General features: G+C 47.7%; 1 protein-coding gene across 1 annotated transcript; it reads right to left on the bottom strand.

The window, feature by feature from the left end:
• Positions 1-25: 25 nt before the first annotated feature.
• On the bottom strand, positions 26-26,345 carry Mrnip (MRN complex interacting protein). Its single transcript, XM_059270439.1, has 7 exons — positions 26,216-26,345; positions 23,848-23,907; positions 17,175-17,263; positions 5,127-5,196; positions 3,186-3,343; positions 2,512-2,596; positions 26-581 (listed from the first exon to the last, which is right to left on the bottom strand). Exons 1-7 carry the CDS (start codon positions 26,279-26,281, stop codon positions 135-137), a joined length of 975 nt encoding a protein of 324 aa, XP_059126422.1. The 5' UTR covers positions 26,282-26,345; the 3' UTR covers positions 26-134.

Raw genomic sequence — 26,345 nt, 5'->3', positions numbered from 1 at the left:
GTCCTTACTATTGTAACAAGAGAAATCTGTTTGACAGGCATGTTTATTGTTGGGTTATCTGTTCTAGAGCACCCCCATCTGTGGCATGGAGGACTGGCATACAGAGACACATCACACATGACTCAAAGTGAAGGCTACAGGTCATCTTCAAAGTCCTCCCCAGTTGTAAAGAGGTTGTGCAGCTGCACTGACGGGGCCTTCTCTGCCCCTTGAGCCAAGGGCCTACCCTCTGCTTGAGGAGACCCCGTGGCCCATGACTGCTCTGGGGTCTTACTGCCAGGCCTCTCTGGCTGGGGTGTGGTAGAGTGGGTGGTTTGAGGAGACTGGACAGTGGCAGGTGCCCTGCTGAAGTGGCCTTCCCCTGGAGTCTTCCCCTGCAGAGGCCTTGATGGGTTCCCATCCACGTGTGAGCTGTTTCCAGGCGACAGGAGAAACCGTGCCCATTTAGAAGATTGGGCCTTAACCTGAAGGACAGGACTTGGTAGTTTCCATCTTGGAAAACCAAGCTCCCTGATGTGGTTTGCAGTCCTGAGAGCAGGGCTGCTGCCTTGTTGCTCTGTCCCAAACAGGCCAGTGGAGTCCTGAAAAAAATAAAAAAAAGAGAAAGGGTTCTGTTCAGCTTTGGCAGGACCATCAGCACTAACCCTGTGCTTTCTGCATAACTGCTGGCTAATCCCTGCAGGCTAGGAACATGCTGTTATTGTGAGGTTTAACAAGTGCAAGCCTATTACCCTGATCTGATCAATCCCATGACCAACCAACCACACCTTTCACATACAGGAGACATCCTGAGCGGCCCATCTCGTGGGAAGCTTTGGGTCAGGTCAGCAGTCCCCATGAGGAGGTGTGAGCAGGGAGGGGCCTAGACACCCACCACCTAGAAAGATGCAATCTGTCATGCCTGCAGATTCCCAGCTGGGTCAGAACACCTCTTCAAAGTGGACTGAGGTTCAGGAGCCCAGGTGGCTGCACCCAGGTCTTTGGGATGTGACAAGGTGCTTGGCCTGGCTTCTTCCAGCTAAGAAACCAGAGATGCACAGGAAACTAGGTTTCACTGCTTACAAAGGAATTTCACAGCAGCACTGGATCTTTGCATCCTGACGGCTCAGATAATGCCGAGGAGACTGACCCTGACTGATGACCTTGGCTTTACCACTGAACTTGCTGTGAACTCACTGAGGTTTCAAAAGTCTTAGTTCCTCTACAACAACGTAGGTGGGCGAAACTGGACACTGACTTGGTTAGTGTTTGGTCTAGGGTGTCCGTGGTAAAGGCTCTCTAACCCACTACTATGATTCTGCACCAATGGGACTCACACCTACTAGGATCACTAGGTAGGTCAATAAACACCAAAAATTGAACTCTGGGTTGGGTGGTGGCGGCACACGCCTTTAATCCCAGCACTTGAAAGGCAGAAGCAGGTGGATCTCTGAGTTCAATGCCAGCCTGGTCTACAGAGTGAGTTCCAGGATAGCCAAGGCTGTTAACACAGAGAAACCGTATCTTGGAAAAGAAAATCGAACTCTGTCTGTTGGCTTTGTGCCATGCTCTGCGTGCAGTCTGAGGCTGAGCTGGGCAGGCCTTAGCTAACCGCTTAGGGGCAGAGGAAGAGAAAGAACCAGAGCCCTCATTCCAAGTCTTCGGTAGCAGTGCAAAACAGAATCTGCACTCAGCCATGCTGCACGTGCAGTGGGCCTGTAGGTCTATAAAGTGAGCAGTGCTTTGGTACAGGCGTTCCTGGACGGAAACCGAGGGCAACTTCTACTGTGACAGGCTACCAGAGTTCCTCCACTCTGCAGGATGAAAACAGTCTTGCCTCAAACCCTACTGGCCAGTCTTAGGTCGGTCTCATGATGCTCTTGGCTGTGAGTTAACTGCAGGGGATGATGACCATGATGATGTCTTGCTGTATGTCAGAATGGCCTTGAATTCATGCTCTTCCTGCCTCAGCCTCCTGGGTGCTGGGATTATGGGTGTATACCACCTGGCTCAGCAGTTGGCCTTTTTTGGGGGGAGAAGACAGGGTCTACTATGGGCCCTGGAACTTGCTATGTAAACTAGGCTGGCTTTGAACTCACAGACAGACATCCATCTGTGTCTGTCTCCAGAGTGTTGAGATTAGAGGTATGTGCCACCATGCCCAGCCTCGGGAAGCAGCTTTAAGCTGAAAAGACAATCCCATGCTGGAAGTTGGACTTCTTAATACATAAAAAAGTATATATAATAACTGAAGAAATATATTATCCAAGCCTGTACCTGCAGTCTCGGCTGCTCACGAGGCACAGGGAAGAGTATGACCTCGGCTCAGAAGTTTGAGGCCAGTCTTGGCAATGTGGCAAGGCATGTCTCCAAGAACAAAACCAAACAAATTCCATGAGGCTGGAGTGTAGCTTAGCAGCAATGTTCATGCCAGCACACACGCCCTGGCCTAAAGTCCTAACACTTCACGTGTGTGTCCACATGTGTATACAGACATGCACACAATCATAGGCAGACTCCATGGTCACTGACCTGGCATTCAAAGTTGTCCCTAACACTGTCCAAGTCCTGGACATGCAGGCTGCGTGGAGGCTGCCCTGTGCTCTGATTCCATTTCCTGGAGGGAAGAAAGCACTATCATTAAGTTCTCTCATCCAATGGTCCTCACAGAGCAACCGAGGTCTGCTGGCCTGACAGGAATCTTTTCATCCTTCACAGGTTCCTACACCACATCCAGGAACAGCCTGGCCACGCCTCTTCTCTGGTCTGTAGTTAGAATATTCTTACTTGAAATTGTAATTTAGACCCTTTGAGACTCATGCAGCATCCTAAGCCTAGGGAAGTTTCTCTGGAAACCCACTGACACACATGGAGATCTGGAGAACCTCCTGTAAAAACCCCCAGGCCCATCGATTACTTGGGCTGCTTCCACAGCTGGCCTTGAACTCATGGCCCTCCTGCATCAGCCCTCTCAGGACTGGAGTTATAGGCATTCAGGAGTCTAGCTAGCCTGTTCCCTCTGTCAAGAAGCACGCAGTCTGAGAGTTAGCGGCAATGGCCGCAGCCCACTTTGCCCACCCACTGACATACAACATGGGAGCTCCACTTAGTGACTTTTAGGAGCTGCTCACTGCCCCCAACCCCCCCGCCCCAGGAGCCAGTGTGGGCATGGGCATGGGGATGGCTGGATGAGACCCACTTAGCACCTCTTCCTGGGTCGGGCTGGACTGCGGGGCAGATCTGGCCACTCAGCACTGGTTGAGGGCTGTGCCTTAAGAGCTGCTCTTCCTCTGTCCGGCTCCTGATCCTCACAGTCCTTGTCCAGATACTTCAGCCAACGGGACTCCAGGGGCTCAGACAGTGCCTAAGCGTCAGAACAGAAGATAAGGCTCAGAGTCTGAGAGCAGTCCAAGTCCAGCCCACAACCCTTAGGTCAGAGTTCTTGGGACCACGTTTTGTTATCACCAGGAAGGACTTTCAGTGGAGCACAATGGAGACACAGCTGCCCTGAGACTCTAGAGCAGCGGTTCTCAACCTTCTAATGCTGTGGGGACCCCCCACCATAACATCATTTCCTTTCTACTTCATAACTGTAATTTTGCTAGTTATGAATTGAAATGTAAATATCTGATAGGCAACCCCAAAGGAGTCTAGAGCCACAGGTTAAGAACTGCTGCTCTAGAAGGATGTACATGTACATAGGCCCAGCAGGGCACAACTTGTCACAAACTTTCCAATGTCGACACTCGCCAACCCAGAGACTTTCATGATGACCAAAGGCATGATGATGAGGGAGCTGCAAACAGCCATGAGCAGAGCAGGGTCATGTGTGCAGGTGGGTAGCCAGAGTCTGCACACACCACACTGACAGTCACAGTGCTCCCTGTGACCACAGCATCCTGGTTATAAAACAGTGTCTGTCCGTCAAGAACCCAGTCACTCAGTACTCGGGAGGCAGAGCCAGGCGGGGAGGCAGACCCAGGCAGATCTCTGTGAGATCGAGGCCAGCCTAGGCTACAGAGTGAGTTCCAGGACAGCCACCAAAGCTACACAGAGAAACCCTGTAGTCACTGCCCCCAGCACTGGCTGAGCACCTATTTTATAAGCCTCCCTTCAAGTTCCAGGGACAGAGAACACTGGATACCCCTCCTGCTCTTGAGGAGGGAACATGAAGCTCTGGCATCTCACAGCATCCTCACCCTAGCAGAGGTATGCTCCAGGACAGAGAGAAGAGGGTAGAAGCAGCAGAGCGAAACCAGTGAAGGTCAGGAGCTCTCTAAGCAGACAAGAAAGTCTAGACCACAGACCAGGTCACGGTTTACACACCTTTGCAAAGGTCAGGGGCAAACACCTCTGTGTTTCCTGCAGCTTCACACCAGTGTCTCTCATTTGGATGCTTCAATAAGCATTTGCTGAACAAATGACTTTTGTTCTTGCTGGCCACTGAATCCCCAGCCTTGAGCATGGGAGGCAAAGGACTAATGAATACTACTAACACTTAGATCTCAACACCCCAGACTAAACTGAGCCAGATGGTGGTGGCACACAGCTTTAATCCCAGCACTCGGGAGGCAGTGGCAGGTGGATCTCACAGTTTGAGGCCAGTCTGGTCTACTGAGTGAGTTCTAGGACAGCCAGGGCTACACAGAGAAACCCTGTCTCGAAAAACCAACAACAACAAAAAGCAAAACTGAGTCACCTGTGCTAAAAAGTCTCCATCACTAACTTGGAACTGAATTACTGGAGAGCAGGAGAGAGACAGTGTCCCAGTGTCCCAAACAAGCTGGTATCAGAGGGCACTGATGCAGCAACTCTCTCTGGGCCGATGCTCATCCCCCAAAGGAGGCTGAACCGAGACCATCAGTCACTCCCTGTAGTTCTGGCTCCCTGTCCCCCTTACAAGGGAAGTCACTTGACATGTCAGTTTACCTTCTGTTCAGTTTCCTTCTTCCACAGCTGTCTGGTCTATCAAGCATCTGCTCAGCTCACTGAACACTCATTCTGTTTTATGGACTGAAGTACTGCCTGATTCTACACAAGCAAACAAAGCCAACTGAGGTCTTTAAATGTCTTCTACTGTTGTCCTTTGGCAATACTTGACAGGAACTCTCACAGAGACAGATGGGGGACAGATGCCGTTAGCTTACCTGCTGACTCCCATTCTCAGCCTGCTGAGGTCCTGCATTTTCCTCTTCACTTGCAGCTCTGTCCACAGACCTTAGGGGAAGATGGAAAATATGACCCTAGGAAAGCACCAGGAAGATGTAGGACAGAGGGTGGGGTGGCGGGTGTGGGGGGTGTGGAAGCAAGTGAGCAGGAGGACCTGGCAAGGCCAGGACCATCCTGGGCATCACAGGCATAGCCTGCTGCTCTCATGGGAGGCAGTCACTTCTCAGCAGTTCAGGAGGTCTGGGCAGAGTGGTTGCTTCCTGTGACTGAGGGGCTGGACAGCTAGGTAAAACATCTAAGTACAAGTACTGGAGGTTAGAGACCAGCCATGTCCACTACCTTAGACAGTGCCTGCATAGTCTCTACTGAGCCCAAATTTCACTCTAACTGGGCACCTCAACTGGTCACCTCCCCAGCCTAAAGAAGCCAGTAATTCTCATGGGGCTATAAAGACAAAATGACACCATATGTAGAAAATACCTACTATAAGATTGACCCAAGAGTTTGGGCTGGCTAGATGGCTCAGTGGGTGTGGTGGTTTGAATGAAAATGGCCCCCACAGGCTCATAGGGAGTGGCACTTACTAGATAGTGTGGTCTTGTTGAGTAGGTGTGGCCTTGTTGAAAGAAGTATGTCACTGGGGGTGGGCTTTGAGGTTTCAGACGCTCAGGTTAGGCCCAGTGACACTCTCTTCCTGCCTCCTTCCTATCTGGATGTAGAACTCTCAGCTACCTCTCCAGCACCATGTCTGCCTGCATGCTGCCATGTTTCCTGCCATGATGATAATGGACTAAACCTCTGAACTGTAAGCCAGCCCCAATTAAATGTTTTCCTTTATAAGAGTTGCCAAGGGCTAGGCAGTGGTGGCGCACGCCTTTAATCCCAGTACTCAGGAGGCAGAGCCAGGTGAATCTCTGTGAGTTCGAGGCCAGCCTAGTCTACAGAGTGAGATCCAGGACAGGCACCAAAACTACAGAGAAACCCTGGCTTGAAAAAAAAAATCATTTCCCAAGTGTTCCTTGAATTCAGATAGAAAGCAATTCCATTCTGTATGCTGACCATGACCATAGCTCATGTGATACAGCTGAACTAGCTGGGTTTGGTAGTCTTGTAGACTTTCCCACAGACAGAATTTTGCTGTTTGCAGACTGAACAATGGTTTTATGTTTACTGTGTTGCCTAAGAATGTTAACTCTGATTTTGTAAAATGCTCTGCTCTAATCATTTGACTACTGCTTTACACACACACACACACACACACACACACACACACACACACACACACACACACTCTGTACTCAGAACTGAACTCAGGGCCTCTTCCATGTTACACATGACCACTGAGTATGACCCCTACCCCACTAATTCTCTTCAGCTGAATTTAATCTTTTGTGGCACTGTGATCTATTTACTTGGGTTTTAACTCTGGATCCTCTGCTCATTCCTGAGGCAAGATTAAAACATAGAGATAAAAAGACTGTAAGGTCTAACCTATAACACACCTACAGGATCTAACGTGTCTACCAAAATCTCTGTTCGAGCACAGTCAACACTGCGGTCAGTGTCATCAGACTGGACGAGCACAGTCAACACTGCGGTCAGTGTCATCAAACTGCCTTGCAGAAAGCCCAAGAGTGGATTCAAGACCAAGTGTAAGAGCGAAGGGATAGTTTATGAAAAATATTTTCACCTTCTTGGGGGAAGGACCGAGGACTTTGACATCAAAACTCAGACCTCATCAAAAGGCACAGAAAGAGACACAGGGCACACTTACTCAAACACTAGGAGTGTAATCTAGTGCAGCTGTTATGAAAATCAGTGCAGAGGGCCTCAAAAAACCGAACCATATCCACAGTAGGACCCAGCTATGCCACTACTGGGCAAACAGCAGAGGATTTTAACCATAAAGCTGACAAATTGTAACCTGGGATACTGTACGTTAGGGACCATCTGTATTTGCTATATAAGAACTCCACTTAAAGCCGGGCAGTGGTGGCGCATGCCTGTAATCCCAGCACTCGGGAGGCAGAGGCACATGGATCTCTGTGAGTTCGAGGCCAGCCTGGTCTACAGAGCTAGTCCAGGATAGGCTCCAAAGATACAGAGAAACCCTGCCTCGAAAAACAAAAAAAAAAAACAAACAAACAAAAAAAAGAACTCCACTTAAATACAGAAACAGGCTAAAGGGAAGGAATGGGGGTGTGGTTCAGAGGTCAAGGACTTGCTTAGTATGCACAAGACTCTGGGTTCAATTGCCACAAGAACAAAAGCAAAATAAAATGGGAAATGGCAGGAATATACATGACATCCTAATATAAATACTGAAAACGTCCAGTAACATAAGTGTCCGTGAACGTAAGTGTGGGGCTGGAACGCATGGTGCCCTGCACTTTATTCTGCCACACATAGGATGTCAAGGAATGAGCATGCTGGGGATGGAGACGCATACTTCAAGAGGGCAATCGCAGATTCTGGTGGAAGACGGGGACGAGTCCTGAGTGACAGGAAAGATGAAGATGTAATTCTAGTATTTTTACATTAGTGTGTAGTCAAAAGATGGTACAACTGCATATGTTTAAAATAAACAAACAAACAAATTAATTAATTAATTAAAAAAAGAAAAAAGCTAAAAATGCCAGTGAAGCCCCCACCCTTCAACAGTCAGGTCCCAATCACTGGGAGCCTGCCTCCTAGTGACCTGTGATGTCTAATGAAGACATCGGGAAAGGAACTCCTGAATGGGACCAGCAAAGGAGGGCCATATGCTGTGGTCCAGACGGTACGGGGCTACTCTCTTCCTTCTGGGGATCACCTCCACCCTCGCCTCTCTCTCTTCTCTCTGGTATTTACCACTATTGTTCTCCAGAGTGGGAGGAAGCAGGAGGTGGGAGGCCCTGTAGACCCTGTAGGTCTCCCTGGTCCCCCCAACAGACTTTCTGATTTGATGGACATACAGGTGACCAGGCTTTCATTTCTCATGACTCATCCTCTCATGACTAATCTGGAGCCAAGTTTTAGGTTGTGAGTATCCCTGTGAGGTTGGCTGAGCCTTACCAACCAGACACTCTGACTCCAGAATAGTGGGTGGCAACAAAGTGAGACCCAGCTTCATTTTCATGAGGGCAAGGGTGCTCTGTGGGGTGCCCCAGCTTAGGGCACAGGACTGTGTAGGGAGGAAGTGTGGTAGGATCTATGATGTCCTACACTCCCCATTCCCTCTAACATCTCTGGGACCTGTACTCTTTAGACTGCTTCCTCTGCTGTGGGACCCTTGTTTTTCTCTCCTCTGACATGGGGGTTCTCCTGGCTCTACCTCCCCTTCTCTGCTGGTGCCTACAACCCCCGTGTAATCTCTGCTACCCAACATTTCTGGTACCAGTGGTGGGGCCTTGAGAACTGCCAGGTGCTCACTTGTTTTTGCAAAAACGTCTTATGAAAACTCTGGTTGCTATGTGTTTGGGATATAAGCAGATAAGATAGAAGCCCTTCTGGGAAAAGCCAAGCGCCCTCAACAGTCACACCTTTCCAGACACCCAGTACACTGTCCTGTCCCTTATGGGGACTGTCACGGCTATATGCCTCTCCTCTCTGATAGGCTGTCTTCATTCTGGCTAAAAAAGAGCACAAGGCTGGTAAGCAGGCTCAAAGGGCAAAGGCACCTGCTGCCAAGCCTGACGACCTGAGTTTGATCCCCAGGACTCACACAGTGGAAGGAGAGAAACAACTCCTCCACGTTGTCCTCTGACCTCCACACATGCATACTGTGGACACAAGCTAAAGACAACCTTATTTCCTGTTTGATAGGTGGGCCCATGCCACACAGCAATAAATGATAAAAATGGGACCACTAATGGACAAAAGACAGTAGTAAAGTCCAGAGGACCACACAACAGCATGAAAGGCCTGGTTCCCAGGGCCACAGGGCCTTCATTCCAGGGAAGAAGGAAATTCTGTACAAAGACAAGGGCTCTGGGTCCAGCCTGATGTCCCTGGAGCCACAGCCAAAGCCACCATTTACTCCCTCCCAGTTCTTCAGGGGAACTTTTGAGGCTACAACTGTCGTCACAGGGTTAATGTTTAGAAATCTTTTCTCTGGCTCTATGTGTTCTGCCTCCTGCCTTTTCTCCTAAGATAATTTCATTAACTTGAAGGTCATTCCATGTGGAACTTTTGTTATCTTGGCTGGCCCTTGCTGGAATGTAACATTCTGTAATTCTTGGGCTTATGTGCAACCAAGAAGAAAAAAATGTTTGTGAGTTGTTTTGTTTTTACATTCCAAATGACAGTGAAGTTTGCCTAAGAACTACTCCAGTCAAGAATGATGTGCAAACAGCTAACAATTTAAGATGTATAAAATTGCCGAGATCAGAATTTACTACAGTGATATGAAACTATAATCTAGGCTCTTTAAATTAATAAATAAAATTCTATTAAGATAATGATCTGCTTTTGGTAATAGCTAAGGAATAAATATTTTATGCTTTCTTTTTCTACATCTATTATTTATTTTGCTTGTGGGGAGGGGCAAGCATATGGAGGTCAGATAACTGCTCCTGGAGTCTCTTCTTGTTCCACTGTGTGGGTTCCAGGGATTGAACTCAGATAGTCAGGCTTGGTGGCAAGTGCCTCTACCCACTGAGCAATCCTGTTAGCCCAGATTTTATGTTTTATCAAAATAATTATATTTTCTGCCAAGTTTGTTGGGCTTTTAACTACTTAAAAATGAGTTAATAAATCAAAATTTATTTATTTATTTGTCTTTTTGTTTTCTTTTTCAGGACAGGGTTTCACTGTGTAGCCCTGGCTGTCCTGGAACTCACTCTGTAGACCAGGCTGGCCTCAAACTCACAGAGACCCCCCTGCTTCTGCCTCCTGAGTGCTGGGATTAAAGGCGTGTGCCATCACCACCCAGTTCAAATTTTATTTTAAGACTTGTTTTTTTCTCTGAGCTTTAACTAAATGTTACACAGGTTAAAGTCCATTCCTTCTTCTTCAAGATTGACAACACTGTCCTGGGTGTTCAAAAACCAAAGCTTGGAGGTCTGAGCCAACGGGGACAAAAGTGTCATTAAGGACAGGCTCTGCTGGGGGCTCCCTCTCTAAGGCCAGCCAGGGCTCCAGGAATGACAGGACCGCCCCTAAAAGCAGCCCTACAAGGCCAGTAAGTCACTTGTCCTCTTGATCAGAGAAGTCATGGAGATACCTGAGGTAGGACTCTAACCGGTACATATTCGTCAATGAGAGTCAATGGAGGGCCCAATGTGCCCTGTGCTTCAGGGAAAGCCACATGGCCAACATATTCTCCCGCTCCCAACAGGTGACATAATGAATGGGAAGAGGGGACATTAAAACAAACATAGGGCTCCTCAAATCCCTAAGGAGAGTTGACTTTTGTTTTGTTTTAAATAGCCAAGAGTGGTGGAGTTTGCCTTTAATTCCAGAACTCGAGAGGCAGAAACAGGTGGGTCTCTGTGAGTTCAGGCTAGCCCAGGCTACATAGTGAGTTCCAGGCCAGCCAAGGTTACACAGTTCAGACCCTGTCTGAAAAATAAATAATTTAAAAGATAATAATAAATAAAAGGTCAATTTTTGGCATCTACCTGGTCTTAAAAGCCCAAATGGAAAGTATAACACCCAAATAAAATAACTAGTAATGTTACAAAGTAAAATTCTGCTGTCTCCTGACCAGGACTTGTAGCCTGACCTGGGTCAGCCAGGAGACCTGATGCTTCTAAAGATCTACAGAACATTGGGTGACAATTTAGAAGGGACCCCAAAGGTCAACTTCTGGAAAGTAAGCCATGAGCCGCAGATCCTGATTTTGGAATTATCCAAATGGGAAGTGGATTTTTTAAAAAAAAGATTTAGGGGCTGGAGAGATGGCTCAGAGGTTAAGAGCACTGCTTGCTTTTCCAAAGGTCCTGAGTTCAATTCCCAGCAACCACATGGTGGCTTACGACCATCTGTAAGGAGATCTGGTGCCCTCTTCTGGCCTGCAGAGATACGTGCAGACAGAACACTGTATACATAACAAATAAATACATCTTTTAAAAAAAAAAAAAGATTTATTTGTATTTTTAATGATGTGTGTGGGGAAAGGGTAGGGTACATGTCCGTGAGTGCTGGTGCCTGTGGATGCTTGGATCCTCCTGGAGCTGGAGTTACGATGGATGGCTGTGAGTCACCTGATGTAGGTGCTGGGAATGGAACTCAGACACTGTGTGGGGGCAGTTCTAGCTCCTAACTGCAGGGCCGTCTTTCCAGCCCCCAGAAGATGTCTAGACAGGTCTTTGCTCACTCTTACCGTGCTCCGCCTGGCAAATCCTTCCTTGACTGCCATAAGTCCCCTCAAGATGTTCTATTTGTCTATCAGAATGAAAATGTCTGCCTCTGGGTAAATAACTACCTCTCTGTTTCTTCTATTATTGTAAAAATAGCCAAAATCAAAACCAACCAAACAAACAAAAGTCCTCTATCTGCATCTGTCTCCTATATTGATTCTTTCCATCATAGGGACCTACAGGAAAATAAAATGAACCCTGAATTCTCTGCTCCCCATGGAACAGTAGGCTCTTGCCTTCCTGCTCTCCCACAATGCATGGGGCTTTCCCTCCATGTCAGGTTCTGTTCTTTCTTCGTCACGGCCAGTTGTCCACGGTTTGAATAAACAAGGCCACGACTGGTCCCTCTTACCCTTCAAGTAAGATCTCTTTTTAAAATTAAAAAAAGAAGTGTGTGGATGATGGGGAGACACACGGAAGAGGCAGACAATTCCGTGGAGTCGGTTCTCTCCTTCTACCCTCCCGCGGCTCCAGGTATGGAACTCAGGTCACCAGACTCACAAAGCAAGCATCTCACCTCCTGAGCCATCTTGTCTGCCCTCTCCCAGGACTTCTTATTCTGCTCTATAGCTTCAGTTCCCGACCCTTCAATACCTCATTACATTGGCTTTTTCCAAAATTCATCAGCCCCTGGCCAGGACGGCTCAGCTCCTGGGGAACTTTGCTGTTTTTTTTTAGTTTATCATTCTGCTTTGTGGTTTGGACCTCACTTTCTGGAATTTTTCAGGCCATCAAACTCCAGACGGTATTGTTCTCAGGGACATTAACAATTGCTATCACCAGTGATGCCTGTCTCTTGCCACAAAGGACTTCTAGGTCTCCAAATGATGTCACAGTCTAGCCTTGCGATAGCTACCCTCTGCAAATGCTTCTCCAGAGTCTATGTCATAAGACCTTGGGACCCTTTGATGGATCAGCAAAGCTAAGGAGCAGCTCCAGCCCACTCAGCTCTGGAGATTCAGAAGCCTGTTATTCATGACCTTGCTCATCTGTCAGGAAGGAAATGTAGACATGAAAGGCCAAAAGTAAGAGCATTATTCCCACTGATAATAATGCAGTCACGATCATTTGAAGCTGGATCCCTAGTGACTCACAGTGTCGTACAGGAACACCCAGAACCTGACCTCCTCCACTGTAAAATGCACTACTCGTAAGACAGCGCGGCACCTGCCTGTCCACCTGCTTATAGAGCTCACACACGTAAGTGCCCCTCAACTGCTAGAGAGAACTTTCCACTCCCTCTCAGTCCCATGATCCCTCCCCCAGGAACTCCCCTCTACTTCAATGTTTTACAATAAATTCTCTCTTTGTCTTTTCTTGCCTTTTGTAAATTCTTTTACCACCCACACCACTAAACTTCCAAATGCAGTTTCACCCAGAACAAGATATAGAGAATGTTAAGGGGACAAGAAGAAAGAGTGCCTCATCCAAGTCTGGCTGAAGTCTCTCAAGAGCCAAGACCTGAGGATTTTGAGATAACAAAATTCACTACATATTACCTGTGTAAAGACAATATTCGCTTTTGTAGAGATATTTCAAATGAGAATGTTGCAGAGTGTGGTAGCCCATGTCTTTAATCCCAATACTCAGGAGACAAAGGAAGGTGAACTATGTTAAGTTCGAGACTAGCCTGGTCTACATAGTGATTTTCAGGCTACCCAGGGCTATACAGTGATGCTTTGTCTCAAAGCAAAGCAAAACCAAACCAAAACCAAAAAACCAAACCAAACCAAACCAAAACAAACAACAAACAAAAACAATCTTAAGAGCAAAGTGTACCTTTGAGTTTACTCTTTACCCAGCCGTAAACCTTAACTTTCTGTGACTCTTACAAACAAGATTTTGAACTTTGTCTAGAGTAAAAACATGCCTTAAGGGTGGCATGGTTGTCCAAACCTTTAACTGAACACTTGGGAGGCAGAGGCAGATATTTAGGAGTTCCAGGCCAGCCAAGGCTGTACATACACATTGCAGCTCTGATCAAACAAACAAAAAAATCAGAGAAACAAACCAATAAAGACAAACCACACCTACAGTCCCTGTGGCCTAGCACAGCTGGATTCCTTCCACCCCTTATCTATGAGTTGTTTTTGGTTTTGGTTTTTGGACTGGGGGTGGTGGTGGCAAGAGACAGGGTCTCACTGTGTAATTCTGGCTGTCCTAGAACTTGCCATGTAGACCAGGTGGCCTCAAACTCACAGAGCTCCACCTGCCTCTGCCTGGGATTAAAGGCATGTGACACTATGCCTGGCCCTTGACTATGCTTTTATCTTAGCAGCTGTAACTGGTTTCACCCTCCTCAGAAACCACCCCATGAAGTCATCTACTAAAAGAAAAAGAAATAGCTACTTAAAAACCCTCTGAGCAGTGTCCTGTCAGAAGCCACCAAAATACGGTTATTTCTCAATCATGTAAGCAGGACTGGAGAAACAGCACCACGTCCTGGGTGTGCACTGTTCTTTCCCTAGCACGCCCCTCCACCTCGCTTTTGTTTTTCCTTTTTTTTTCAAGACAGGGTTTCTCTGCGTAGCCCTGGCTGTTCCTGTCCTGGAACTCACTCTGTAGCCCAGGCTAGCCTCACACTCAAGAGATCTGCCTGCCTCTGCCTCCTGAGTGCTGGGATTAAAGGCGTGCGCCACCACTGTCTGGTCTCTCTCTCTCTCTCTCTCTCTCTCTCTCTCTCTCTCTCTCTCTCTCTCTCTCTCAATATCCATGCTTAAGACTACATTAAAACTTTTTGAGTTCAAGGTCAGCTTGATCTACAGAATGAGTTCCAGGACAGCCAGGGCTATGTAGAGAGAACCCTGTCTCAAGAAAAAACAAACAAAGCCTTTTTCTTTAAACAAATTTATTTTATTTCTTATGTGTGTGCATGTTTTGCTCTCATGCACGTTTGGGCACCCTGTGCTTGCCTGGTGCAATGAATTCTCAAGAAACGGAGTTACAGACAGTTGTAAGCCACTGTGTGAGTGCTGGGAATTGGACCTAGGTCCTCTGCAGGAGCAGCCAGCACTCCCAACTGCTGGACTTTCTTTCCAGGACTAAAACTTTTTCTTTTTCTTCCCTAGACAGGGTCTCTCTGTATAGGCCTGGCTGTCCTGGAACTCACTCTGTTGACCAGGCTTGCCTTGAGCCCAGAGATCTGCCTGCCTCTGCCTCCCGAGTGCTGGGATTGAAGGTGTGTACCAGGTCTGGAAAAACTGTTTTGTTTTTTTTTTTTTTCCAGTAAATCCATTTCTTCCATACTGATTTGTCCTGAGTCTTCTTCTGTGGCAAGGTCAAGAATCCCAGTTTCTGTGGGAGTTGTAGTGCCCTCCTTTACTCCTAGCACTCGGAAGGCAGAGGCAGGCAGATCTCTGTGTGAGGCCAGCCTGGTCTACAGAGTGAGTTCCAAGGCAGCCAGGGCTGTGTAAAGAGATCCTGTCTCAAAAACTATAAAACAAACAAAAAGAATCCTAGCTTCACCTGGGTAGAGGTAGGTCTCTGAAAGAACTCAGGGCTGCAGCCAGGAGGGTAGAGCCATGTTACCTGCTTCCACATCTGTAACATCCAGACCAGAACTTCCCTTTCCCAAGGTGGGTCACAGCAACTCTAATCTTGGCCTGCCTTTCTGTTTAGAGCTATGCATAAATTCTGTGTCCTACCCTTGTCCCTCAATCTGGAGGGTCATGTCCCCTGCACAGGAAGGAGGAATGCTGACAGCTGTGCTGGACTTCCTGCCAGCTCGTCAGCACTCATGTCTCTACATAAAACCTAAAGGCAGGGTTCAGAGAGCTCCTGAGACCACTCAATGAGGGGAGGCCCACAGGGAGGCGATGAGAACTCACGCATGTGCCAGGAGGGTGGGCCATCCTAATCCCAAGGGAAGAAAGACTCCAGTGGCTGGTGAGCCTTCTAGACCTCAACCATATACCTGTCCATCTGGGTGCTTTCTTTATTTTGAGACAGGGTCTCATGTAGTTCAGGCTGGCCTCAAACTCATTATGTAGTCAAAAATGACCTTGAACTTCTGATCCTCCAGCCTCCATCTCCTCAAGTGCTGGGATTATGGGCACACATACCATATCTAGCCTTCACTTGGCTATTTCTAAGTCTCTCAGATTATCAGCCCCGTCCTCCCTGCCTTTTGTTATTGGCTGAACACAGTAAGCATGTAATATGTATGTATGTATGTATATATATATATATTGCTTGTTTTTGTTTTTGTTTTTTGCTTTTTTGAGATAGGGTTTCTTTGTGTAACATCTCTGGCTGTTCTGAAACTCACTTTGTAGACCAGGCTGGCGTCTAACTCACAGAGATCTGCCTGCCTCTGTCTCCCGAATGCTGGGATTAAATGCGTGCACCACCATTGCCCATCATAATGCATATTCTAAAGTGTGGGGGTCTGATTTCTCTGACTGCTGCTCATGCTCACACGCTTGCTTGAGCACACTTAACACTTTGAAAGTCTGCATATCTGTTCTTTGATCTTTTGTCTGTGGGAGCTCTTCAAGGCCCAGGCTGAAGATAGGTTCTCCAGAGAAGAGCTGCACTGACCTCTACTGCCCGAGCTAACTGGAAATAAACTCAGGGTATGAGGCTTTTCAGGGTGAGAAGAAAGGGCGAAGCCTGAGGGAGGCTTCCCTGCGTGTCAAAGTCTTGGGGATGGACTTCCTCAGCCACTGGCGAGGTCACACAGGCAAGCACCCTGTTGCACAGCGGGTGTCCTTGAGCTCACTTGTGTAATAGTGGGTAAGCCTCTGGGGACTCAGCTGTTTATGGAGGTCCTCAGAGCCCGGTGTGGTGGCACACCTCCCTCATTTCAGTGTCTGGAGGCAGCGGAAGGAGGAGCTAGAATCTCAATAAAGTAAGGACGGTGTTGTACCCACAGAGGGCCACATGGTGAGACTCCACCTCAAAATCCAAGTAGGCCAGTCCCTGTGGAATCCCACAGTTCAGGCCTTCTGTTCTGCCGTTTCTCACACCCCTCAGACATCCACCTGTCAGCTCCAGAGTCCAGTCCCCTGCAGCTTTGCTGCTTCTGTGGATTTTGACTTCACTTCATGTTTGAGCTCCTAGGGCTCCCCATTTTCCTGCTAGCCAGGCTTGCATCTAAACTATTCTAGCCAAAGCCTGGTGAGATGGCTCAGGAGGTAAAGGTACTTGCCCTGCAAGCAGGGAGACCTGAGCGACCAGCAGAAGCCACACAAAGGCAGAAAGAACCGACTCCACAAAGTTGTCCTCTAACTTGCACATACACACAGACACAATAATAATACATAAAAATTTAAAATTTCTAGCCTGTAAAAAGTTTTACTTTTCTTTTCTTTCTTTCTTTTTTTTTTGGGTTCTTCGAGACAGGGTTTTTCTTTCTTTCTTTCTTTCTTTCTTTTTTTTTTTTTTTTGGTTCTTTGAGACAAGGTTTCTCTGTGTAACCCTGCCTGTCCTGGAACTCACTCTATAGACTAGGCTAGCCTTGAACTTGGAGATCTTCCTGCCTCTGCCCCCTGAGTGCTGGGACTAAAGGTGTGCCCCACCACTGCCTGGCTACTCTTAGCTATTTTCACTGAGAGGACTGCTCAGGGGTTTAATCAGCTATATTGTGGCACGTGGACTTGTAAGGGATTTATCCATTGTGAACTCCCACCCTCCACTCACGATGGAAACAAGATGAAAAATCCCACTCCTCTCCAAACACTGTACCTGAGTGACAGTTCTGACACTTGTCCCTGCAGCAGATTTAGCTTTTGGACATGGCGTCTACAGTCAGCACCAGAGCCTTCACCGTAAGCCTGAGAGGGAAAAAAAAAACAAAAAACCCGAAAAACATTAAAAAAGTGTTAGCAGAATGGTGACAAACATTTTCGATGGTACTTGCAAAGCTTGAGGCAGTGTTAAGAATACAAAGGTCAGCCGGGCGGTGGTGACTCACGCCTTTAATCCCAGCACTCGGGAGGCGGAGCCAGGCGGTTCCTTGTGAGTTCAAGGCCAGCCTGGTCTACAGAGCAAGATCCAGGAAAGGCACAAAGCTACACAGAGAAACCCTGTCTCAAAAAAACCAAAAAAAAAAAAAAAAAAAAAAGAATACAAAGGTCAGCCAGGAGGTGGTAGAGCATCCCTTAATCCCAACACTCGGGAGGCAGAGGCCAGCCTGGTCTACAGAGCAAGTTCCAGGACAGCCAAGGCTGTTACACAGTAAAACCCTGTCTCTAAACACCACCCCCCACCCCCCACCCCACCCCCACCCACGAATGCAGAGGTCTGACCACTCTTTCTGGAGGTTTTGTTTTGTTTTGCTTTTGGAAACAAGTTTCTCTGTGTAGCCCTGCCTCTGCCTCCTGAGTGCTGCGATTAAAGTCATGCCCCACCATCGCCAGGTTCTGGAGGGCTTTAAAAGCAAACAGGCTCTGGAACTTCAGGTCTTCCTAATCATTCCACTGGCATGCTGACCTTATCAAAGCCAAACTCAGCCTGAATTGGGGATTCAAGCAACTGCAGCTGGAAAAACCTCAGGAGGAAAGTCTGTGTCTGCGCTGAACATGTACAGAATTTTTTCTTGTCATTATTCCCCAAACAGTGTAGCCTAGCACCATACACACCATGCACACTACATAAGCTATCATAAGTCACCTAAGACGATTTAAAGTACACTGGAGGAGCTGGGAGTAGTGGCTTTAAACCCAGCATTTGAGAGAGGCAGTTGGATCTCTGTGAGTTCCAGGACAGCCAAAGCTATGTAGAGACCCTGTGTCCCCCAAAAACAAGTACAAAGGAGATAGTGGCATGAGCCTGTACGTCCCAATTACTTGGGAAGCTGAGGCAGGAGGATCACTTGAGACAGGAGTTCCAGATCGCCTGGGCACTATAATAATCCCACTCCTCATCCCTCAAGAAAGCATACTGCAGGATACGCAGATGTTACATGCCACTCTATAGAAGGGCCTCCATGGATACTGAGGGATGGCTGTGATTTGAGTGTTGAACTTGTGGTTTACAGGTGAAGCCTAATAGGACACGGTGGCATGTTTGTGAGCAGAGGAGATAGGTTCTAAGTGCCCACTGTTCCCTGCCACCATATCTGCAGATGGAGTTCTCAATGCATGCTGGCCAAAAAATTCCTGTGGACTCTGGGTGTGTGGGAGTCCATTGGGGCCAAGCGTACTCTGTGTATGATGTCTACACTGCAAGGTGGGTGGCACTGTAGCCCGGGGAAGCCAGGCTTTCCATCTGGACCAGGAACCAAAGTGGTAAGGTCAGAACAGCGGATAGCAAAGCAGGGCACTGCAGCACATGATATTAACTCCACCACTCAGAAGCAGACAGGAGGGCTGTACTCTGTCTCGGGCTGGAGAGATGGCTCAGAGGTTAAGAGCACTGACTGCTCTTCCAGAGGTCCTGAGTTCAATTCCCAGCAAACACATGGTGGCTCATAACCCCCTAATGAGATCTGGTGCCCTCTTCTGATGTGCAGGCATACATGCATGCAGAACACTGTATACATAATCAATCAATCAATCTTTTTTTGTTTTGTTTTTTCGAGACAGGGTTTCTCTGTGTAGCTTTGCGCCTTTTTTCTGGAACTCACTTGGTAGCCCAGGCTGGCCTCGAACTCAGAGATCCACCTGGCTCTGCCTCCCGAGTGCTGGGATTAAAGGCGTGCGCCACCACCGCCCGGCTCAATCAATCAATCTTATAGGGGAAAAAAAAAAAAAAAAGATCTACTGCTTCCTTAAAAAAAAAAAAAAAAAAAAAAAAAGATTCTGTCTCAAACAAAACCAAACTAAAGAACCCAAATAGATGAGTTTAACCTGTTCAGCCTGTTCACTGCTCAGGCACAGATGAGCTGTGAAGGATGGATTGTGTAATTCTGATGATGTGTACTAAATTCTTGTTTGTGTTTCAGACTGGCACTGCACAGTATATAGGCCAATAGAAAAATTCATGCTAGTGATCTGAATTGTTGCCTTGGGAAGAAAAGACATTAAACTTAAAAAGAAGACTTGAGGCTGAGTGCCTAGTTCAGGGGTGAAACGTGTGTAGCATGTGCAAGACTCTGGGTTCATTTTCCAGCAAATCTCTTCCCTCTGGGAATAAAAACCATAAAGTTTCTGCCCAGAGTGGTTCTTTTCCCTGCCATTTGAACAAGAGACTCCCTATTTTCAGTCTGCACTCCCCCTCACAAAAGAGGAACTTAGGCCACCTGGAGGTTCTGAGCCGAGGGAGGACACAATTCAGCACCTTTTGTTTCTTCTTCTTTTTTGAAATAGACTCGGGTATTCTAGGCTGGCTTTGACCTCCTCCCTCTGAGGGCGAGCGACCTTGAATTCTTAGCCCTCTTGTCTCCCCTCTGAGTGCTGGGATGCAGCTGTGCGCCGCCACGCCTGTTTAACACAGAATGTTTCCAGAGGATCCCCTTGGTTGCAGTGTCGGGAAGAGACCGGATGACAGAAATAGATGGGTGAGTTAGGAAGCTGCTGTGAACAGCATGGCAAGGAAGAGGCTGGCTCAGGCACTGGCTAGATGAGACCACTCTGGATCTCCTTTGAAGGCAGAGCTGACAAAAGAGTGGAAAAGAAAAAATGAGTTAAGGATGACGGCAAGGCATTCAGGCCAAACAAGAAAGAGAGACCTGACGATGAAGTGTGGGAATGACAGTGGAGACAGCAGGTTCATGAAGTCCCAGTTTTCAAATGTGCGGTGCTAGGGAGTGAACCCCAATTGAGATACCCAGGAGAGAGACGAGTGGGGCAGTGCTCAGGAGCTCGGGACTGGCCTGGGATCTGCAGGATTTCTCAACTCTGCATGCCAGGCTCTACCACTGAGCTGGATCCTAGTCCCTTGTGAGCGATCTCTCCCCAGGGCGGCATCTCTCCCCAAGCGGGGAAGCTTGCAGTCCAGTGTAGCTCAGCGTTTAGAAGTTGGGGAGACAGGGAAACCAGAAGACTGAAACAGCAGCCAGGAAGCTAAGAGCAGACAAACTGCAAGTCCAAGAGGAAATGTTTTAATGAGGTGAAAGCTACAACCCACAGCAAACTCTGCCAATAAGCTGTCCTGTGAAGACTGTGAACTGACCTATGTTTAGCAACATGGAGGTCACTGACTGGCCACAGCAGTCGTGGTCTAGTAGGGAGGGTGGTTCTGTCTGCAGCATGTTCAAGTGAAGATAGGTAGAGAGGAGCTGGGCACAGGGGGATGGCAGGATTAAAAACAGCTGATAACCTGCATCTTGTGTAACAGTCGGGTAGCACTCCCCTGCATACTGAAGTGCACCCTCTCTATGGAGACACAAAACTAGACTTCATTCTCCAGTCTGTCTCTGGTATGTGAAGGTTTAACAGTAGCTCTTTCTATTGCAATGTCAGCTACTTCTGAGCCTGGCCCCAGAAGCCTCCTGGGAGCTCTCCAATGCTCTTGCCCCTTTGGCTGGAGGCAGCTGCAGATAAGCCTTAGGGAATAACAGAATGTCAGCCTCACTACCCCACCACCCCCACAGTGTCCTCTCCTGAGGGACAGAAAGAACTTCCTTATGTTAAGACACCTGGCAACCTTAGGCAAGCACCACTGCGCATGCCCAGCAGTCTGCCTTCTTGGAGAACTTAAGCATGCAGCAGTAGCCCCTACCCAGCTGAGGCAGCCCCTATCTTGGGAGCTGAATCTCAGCTGACCAACCCGGTAATGGGAATGTGTCAATCACAATCCACGACTGATACTAGTTAGCCCCGCTGGCTGAGGGTGTGGTTCTGTGGATCTCCTGAAGGGTATGATCCTATGTGCAGAAGAAACAGGAAAGGCCTAAAGAAACCCTGAGGGATGGGGAGAGTCAGGGATGATGCTAGGCTCTTTTTTTGTTGTTGTTAACAGTGAGCATCAACAGAAGGTCTTGAACACACAATTCTGCTTTAGCAGATTTTCAGGGCAAAGTTCTGTCTGTTTTTCCTAATACCTGTCACCTTGTTAACACATTCTTTTTGTTTGTTTGTTTGTTTGGCTTTTTCAAGACAGGGTTTCTCTGTTTAAGAGCCATGGCTGTCCTGGGACTCATTCAGTATACCAGGCTGGCCTCGAACTCACAGAGATCCACCTGCCTCTGCCTTCCGAGTGCTGGGATTAAAGGTGTGTGCCACCACTGCCCCTTTTCCCTTTTATTAAGACAAGGTCTCACGTAGCCCAGGCTAACCTGGAACATTCTATGTAGCTGGGGATGCTCTTGAACTTTTTTTTTTCTAAAATTAAATTTATTCATTATTGTGGGATATTATTTTAGCTATGTAAAGGTGTGTTACATTTGTTTATGCTGCATTTATTTAATTATGTAAAGATGTGTTGCTGTTTTACCTTGCCTGCCTAAGGCACCTAATTGGTCTGATAAAAAGCTGAAAGGCCAATAGCTAGGCTGTAGAGGGATAGGTGGGGCTGGAGAGCAGAGAGAATAAGTAGGAGGAGGAATCTAGGCTCCAGAGAGAATGAGAGAAGAGAATAAGGGAGAAAGAGAGAGAGATGCCTGGGTCCAGCCAGGCAGCTGACAGACAGACAGACATAGAGTAGGACATACAGAATGAAAGGAAGGTAAAAAGCCCCGAGACAAAACATAGACGAAGAGAAGCAGGTTAATGGGACAAGCATAAGATAAGGTCAAGCATTTATAACTAGTAAGTCTCTGTATCTTGATTTGGAAGCTGGTTGATGGCCCAAAAGAAAACCTGCCTACAATTCATTTTATTTTATGTGAGTGTTTTGCCTGCATGTGTTTCTATGAACCACTTGCGTGTATAGTGCTCTTGGAGGTCAGAAGGCACTGGACCTCCTGGGACTGCAGTTAGGGACGGTTATAATCCACCATGTGGATGCTGGGAACCAAACCCAGGTTTTAAGAGCAGCCAGTGCTCTCACTGCGGAGCCACCTCTCCAGCCCCTCGATTCTGAACTTTCAACCCTCCTGTCTCTACCTTTCACAGGCTGGGATTACAGGTGTGCACACCACCACATCCAGTTTTAAACACGCTTTGAGATCAATCCAAGGCCTCATACATTCTAGATGAGCACTCTTACCAAGTGATTTACATCCTCAGCTCTCAAAGTGCTCTGCCTGTCTCGTCAACTAAATGAATCTTCCTGGAAAGATAACTGTTAAGACAGCAATGCACGTTTAGGACTCTGTCCTAAGAAAATAGTGCACAGTTGGTCAAATGAACAAAGAGGCAGTCCACCGCAGGTACAGGGGACATAGCTTGGTGACAGAGTGCTTGTCTAGCATGCATGAGGCCCTGGGCTCAATCCCAGCACCAAAGAACAAGTAGATGAAAACCTTCATTGCAGAGTTGTAAATCACAATGAAAATGACAACCCATGTGTCCATCATTGTGGGATTGGTTATCTACCTACTCATCCAATAGATGCTTATGTTGAACACTCACTGTGGACAGGGCAGTGCACTGGGCATTGAAGGCCCATCATTAATAAAACAAGCAAAGCTTCTGCTCCAATGGGACTCTCAGTATGGGCTGGCTAACACCCACATGCACACTTAGCTTCCATCAGGAAACCAAGAGTTGAGTGCCAATAATGAACACAGGGTCCTAGGAGGAGGGGATTTGTTTCAAGGTCAGAAAGGAAGCCACTGTGGCTGCAGGAGGAGAATGAGAGGAGAGGAGGTGGAAAAGCAGCATTAGGGAGAAGCAGGCAAGCGAAGGGCTCAGGGAAGGACAGGACCTGGGGCAATGTGTGCTAACAAAATACTTATGCTGGTCTGTATGCAGAGATCTGAAGAAATGTGCTGGAGGCCACATGAAAATAAAGTGCATTAAAACAGGGACATTCACAGGTGTGCCCTGCAAACCACAGTCTCCCACGTGCCCCTACTGAGCCTGCTCCCTCCCATGGCCCTCACCTCTGCCTCCCCCAGCAGACTGTTGCTCTCCCCTAACTAGGTTTGACATTCTGTGATTACAGGTGGTTGTGAGCTGCCTAGTGTGGGTGCTGGGAAACAAGCTTTGGTCCTCTGCAAGAGCAGCAAGCCTTTTTAACCACTGACAAATCTCTCCAGGCACTCCTGTTCTCTTACACGCCCTTGTGTTTTCAAGATGCTCGTCTAGTTTTAAATTATGAATGTACGTGTGTGTGCACATGTGAATTATTTATTTCTCCTTCCACACAAGCACATGTGAGCGTAACACTGACTGTTCCTACTTCCTATTGTCTCCCTGTGCCCGGCACGCAGACGGTGCTTGGGAAACACTTGCTGAACAAAGACGTGAAGGACAGAACCTGTCTGGGCACTGCAGTTCCAGGAGGACAGAACCCAGGGTGCAGCAGCTCTCTGAACTGTGAGAGAAAAGGATGCTGCTGGCTGTGGAAAGTGAGGCTGGTCAGAACTCACCCGCACGAAGGACTGCTTCTCTCCACAAGCCTTGCATGTCCATTTGAGACTCTTTTTCACCTGCAATGAAATTTTAGAAATTATAGCCCAGACAGTTGCATACAACAAGGTGGAGCTGAATCAGAAATAACTTAGCTGTACCCCCAACCCCGAAGGTATTGTAGGTGTGTGTGTGTGTTGGAGGGGTGTACTATTTAATAGGTAGGCGCTGGGAAAACTGTCATTTGTATGACACCAAATTAGATGTTTGCCACCTGAGGGTCCAAAAAAGGAGGGAGGGAGGGAGAGAGAGAAAAGAAAAAGAGAGAAAGAAAAGGAGGGGCTAGAGAGATGTTTCAGTGGGTAGGAGTACTTGCTGAGCAAGTGTGAGGACCTGATGTCAGATCTCAGCACCCACGTACAAAACTGAATGCAGCCACACGAGCCTGTATTCCCAGGACTGTGGAACGTGGAATCAGGATCAGTGGGGATTACTGGCTGCCAGCCTAGGCTCAGGGAGAAATAAGGTGGAATGACAGAGCAGAACTAATGTTCCCTTCTGTCTTCACATGTGCAATGTGCACCTGCACACAAACATGCTTATAACACACACACACACACACACACACACATACACACGCACTCCAGGGATGGGGAAGTGTCTCAGTGGCAGCTAGTACGATCAGGGCTCTGAATTTAATCTCCAACAAGGAAAAAAAAAAATTCCATAACAGGGCTGGAGAGATGGCTCAGTGGTTAGAAAAACTGGAGACTCTTCCAAAGGACCCGAGTTCAGTTCCTAGTACCCATGTGGCACCTCACACCCGTCTGTAACTCCAACTTTGGGAGATCTAACATCCTCTTCTCGCTTCTGTGGGTACCAGGCTGCACATGGTGCAGACATACATGCAGGCACATTCGTACACATAAAATAAAAATAAACCTTTTTTTTTTAATAAAGATACCAAAGTTGCTTGAAGAAATGTCATGAAATGTTATGCTTAACAATACAAAGAGATCTGGGTTGCTTCATAAGGCTGCTGTGACTGGCATGGCATGGAGTCATAGATGTGTAATTTAAGTACTTTAAGTACTTGGGAAGCTGAGTCAGGGGGATTAGGAATTGGAGGTCAATCTAAGGTAAATACTGAAATTATGTCTTTAAAACACCCTCAAAACCAAACCACAACCCCCAAAACAACAAAACCTCTATCACCAAGACTATGATTGGGGCTGGAGATATAGTTCAGGAGTAAAGAACTTGCCTAACGAGCCGAGCAAAGCAGAGGATCTGGGCCTGGAGCCAGACTGAGCAACAAAGGAAAAGAGAGATGGTTCAGCGGTTAAGAGCACTGACTGCTCTTCCAGAGGTCTTGAGTTCAATTCCCAGCAACCGCATGGTAGCCCACAACCATCTGTAATGGGATCTGAACACACTGGCAGAACACTGTATATATAATAAATAAATAAATCTGAAAAAAGAAAACCTTTCAAACAAACACCAACCACTGTTCTGCCATGGTGAGCAGAGGGGTGACTATTCCCCCACAAATAAAGCTATAGGCAGAAGTACCAAGTGATGCCCGCACCTACCCAGGGGCATGTCAAAAGGCAGAGGCACCAAGTGATGCCCGCACCTACCCAGGGGCATGTCAAAAGGCAGAGGCACCAAGTGATGCCCGCACCTACCCAGGGGCATGTCAAAAGGCAGAGGCACCAAGTGATGCCCGCACCTACCCAGGGGCATGTCAAAAGGGCTTCCAAACTGCTTCTATAGTATTCAGGTTTGTTTGTTTTGAGATAGGGTCTCTAGTATTCCTGGTTGGCCTCAAACTCGCTAAAACCTCCTAACCCTAGGGCATGCATTGCCATACCTAGAGAAAGGGGATCTTAGGCAGTGTGAACGCTAGGTAAGCGCCCCACCTATGGAACAACATCCCAAACCTAGGGCTTTAAAAACTGTCCACTCACTGTAATTAAACTGAGAAGAGCCACTAAGAGGCTAGGTTCAACATAAGGGGCGCTACTCCTCAACCTGGATTCCTGACCACTATGCTAGCATCCATTAGAAGCCGCCTCAGTAGAGACCATTACTGTGGTTCATACAACGACCACACAGAAGAAAAAAAAAGAAAAGGAAAGGAAAAAAAAAGACCGAAAGAAAGATACACACAGGGCTGGGTGGAAGCGCGCCCACAGCCCGGAGCAGAACCCTTAGCAACAACAACAACCACCAAAACACAAACAAAATGGCCAGGGGCACGTTGTAAAGTGACAGCACAGCCCTCAGCCTCGTCACTGTCACTTCCCTTGGCCAAACGAGACGCGGCCCGCCATATCTCGCCCACTATCCTGTGAAGAAAAAGGGTGAGGCAGGCGCCCACCCCACCTGATGCGCCTGAAAGATGTGGCAGCTGCAGCACCTTAGGACCCGGGACTGCTGAGCCGGCGCCATACAGGCCTCAGTCGTCCTCCGTGCGCTTGCGCTCTGCGATCCCACTCAGGCCCCGCCCACCCTA

This window comes from Peromyscus eremicus, chromosome 8a (genome assembly GCF_949786415.1).
Source record: "Peromyscus eremicus chromosome 8a, PerEre_H2_v1, whole genome shotgun sequence".
Classification (NCBI taxonomy): Eukaryota; Metazoa; Chordata; class Mammalia; order Rodentia; family Cricetidae; genus Peromyscus; species Peromyscus eremicus.
This window is presented reverse-complemented; position numbering and strand designations above follow the sequence as displayed.

Coding starts and splice junctions, on each gene's coding strand:
- Mrnip (XM_059270439.1), bottom strand. CDS start 26,281: ATGGCGCCGGCTCAGCAGTCCCGGGTCCTAAGGTGCTGCAGCTGCCAC. Junction 23,908..26,215: donor ACATCTTTCAGGCGCATCAG/GTGGGGTGGGCG, acceptor ATTTCATTGCAG/GTGAAAAAGAGTCTCAAATG. Junction 2,597..3,185: donor CCAGCCCGACCCAGGAAGAG/GTGCTAAGTGGG, acceptor TCTTCCCTCCAG/GAAATGGAATCAGAGCACAG.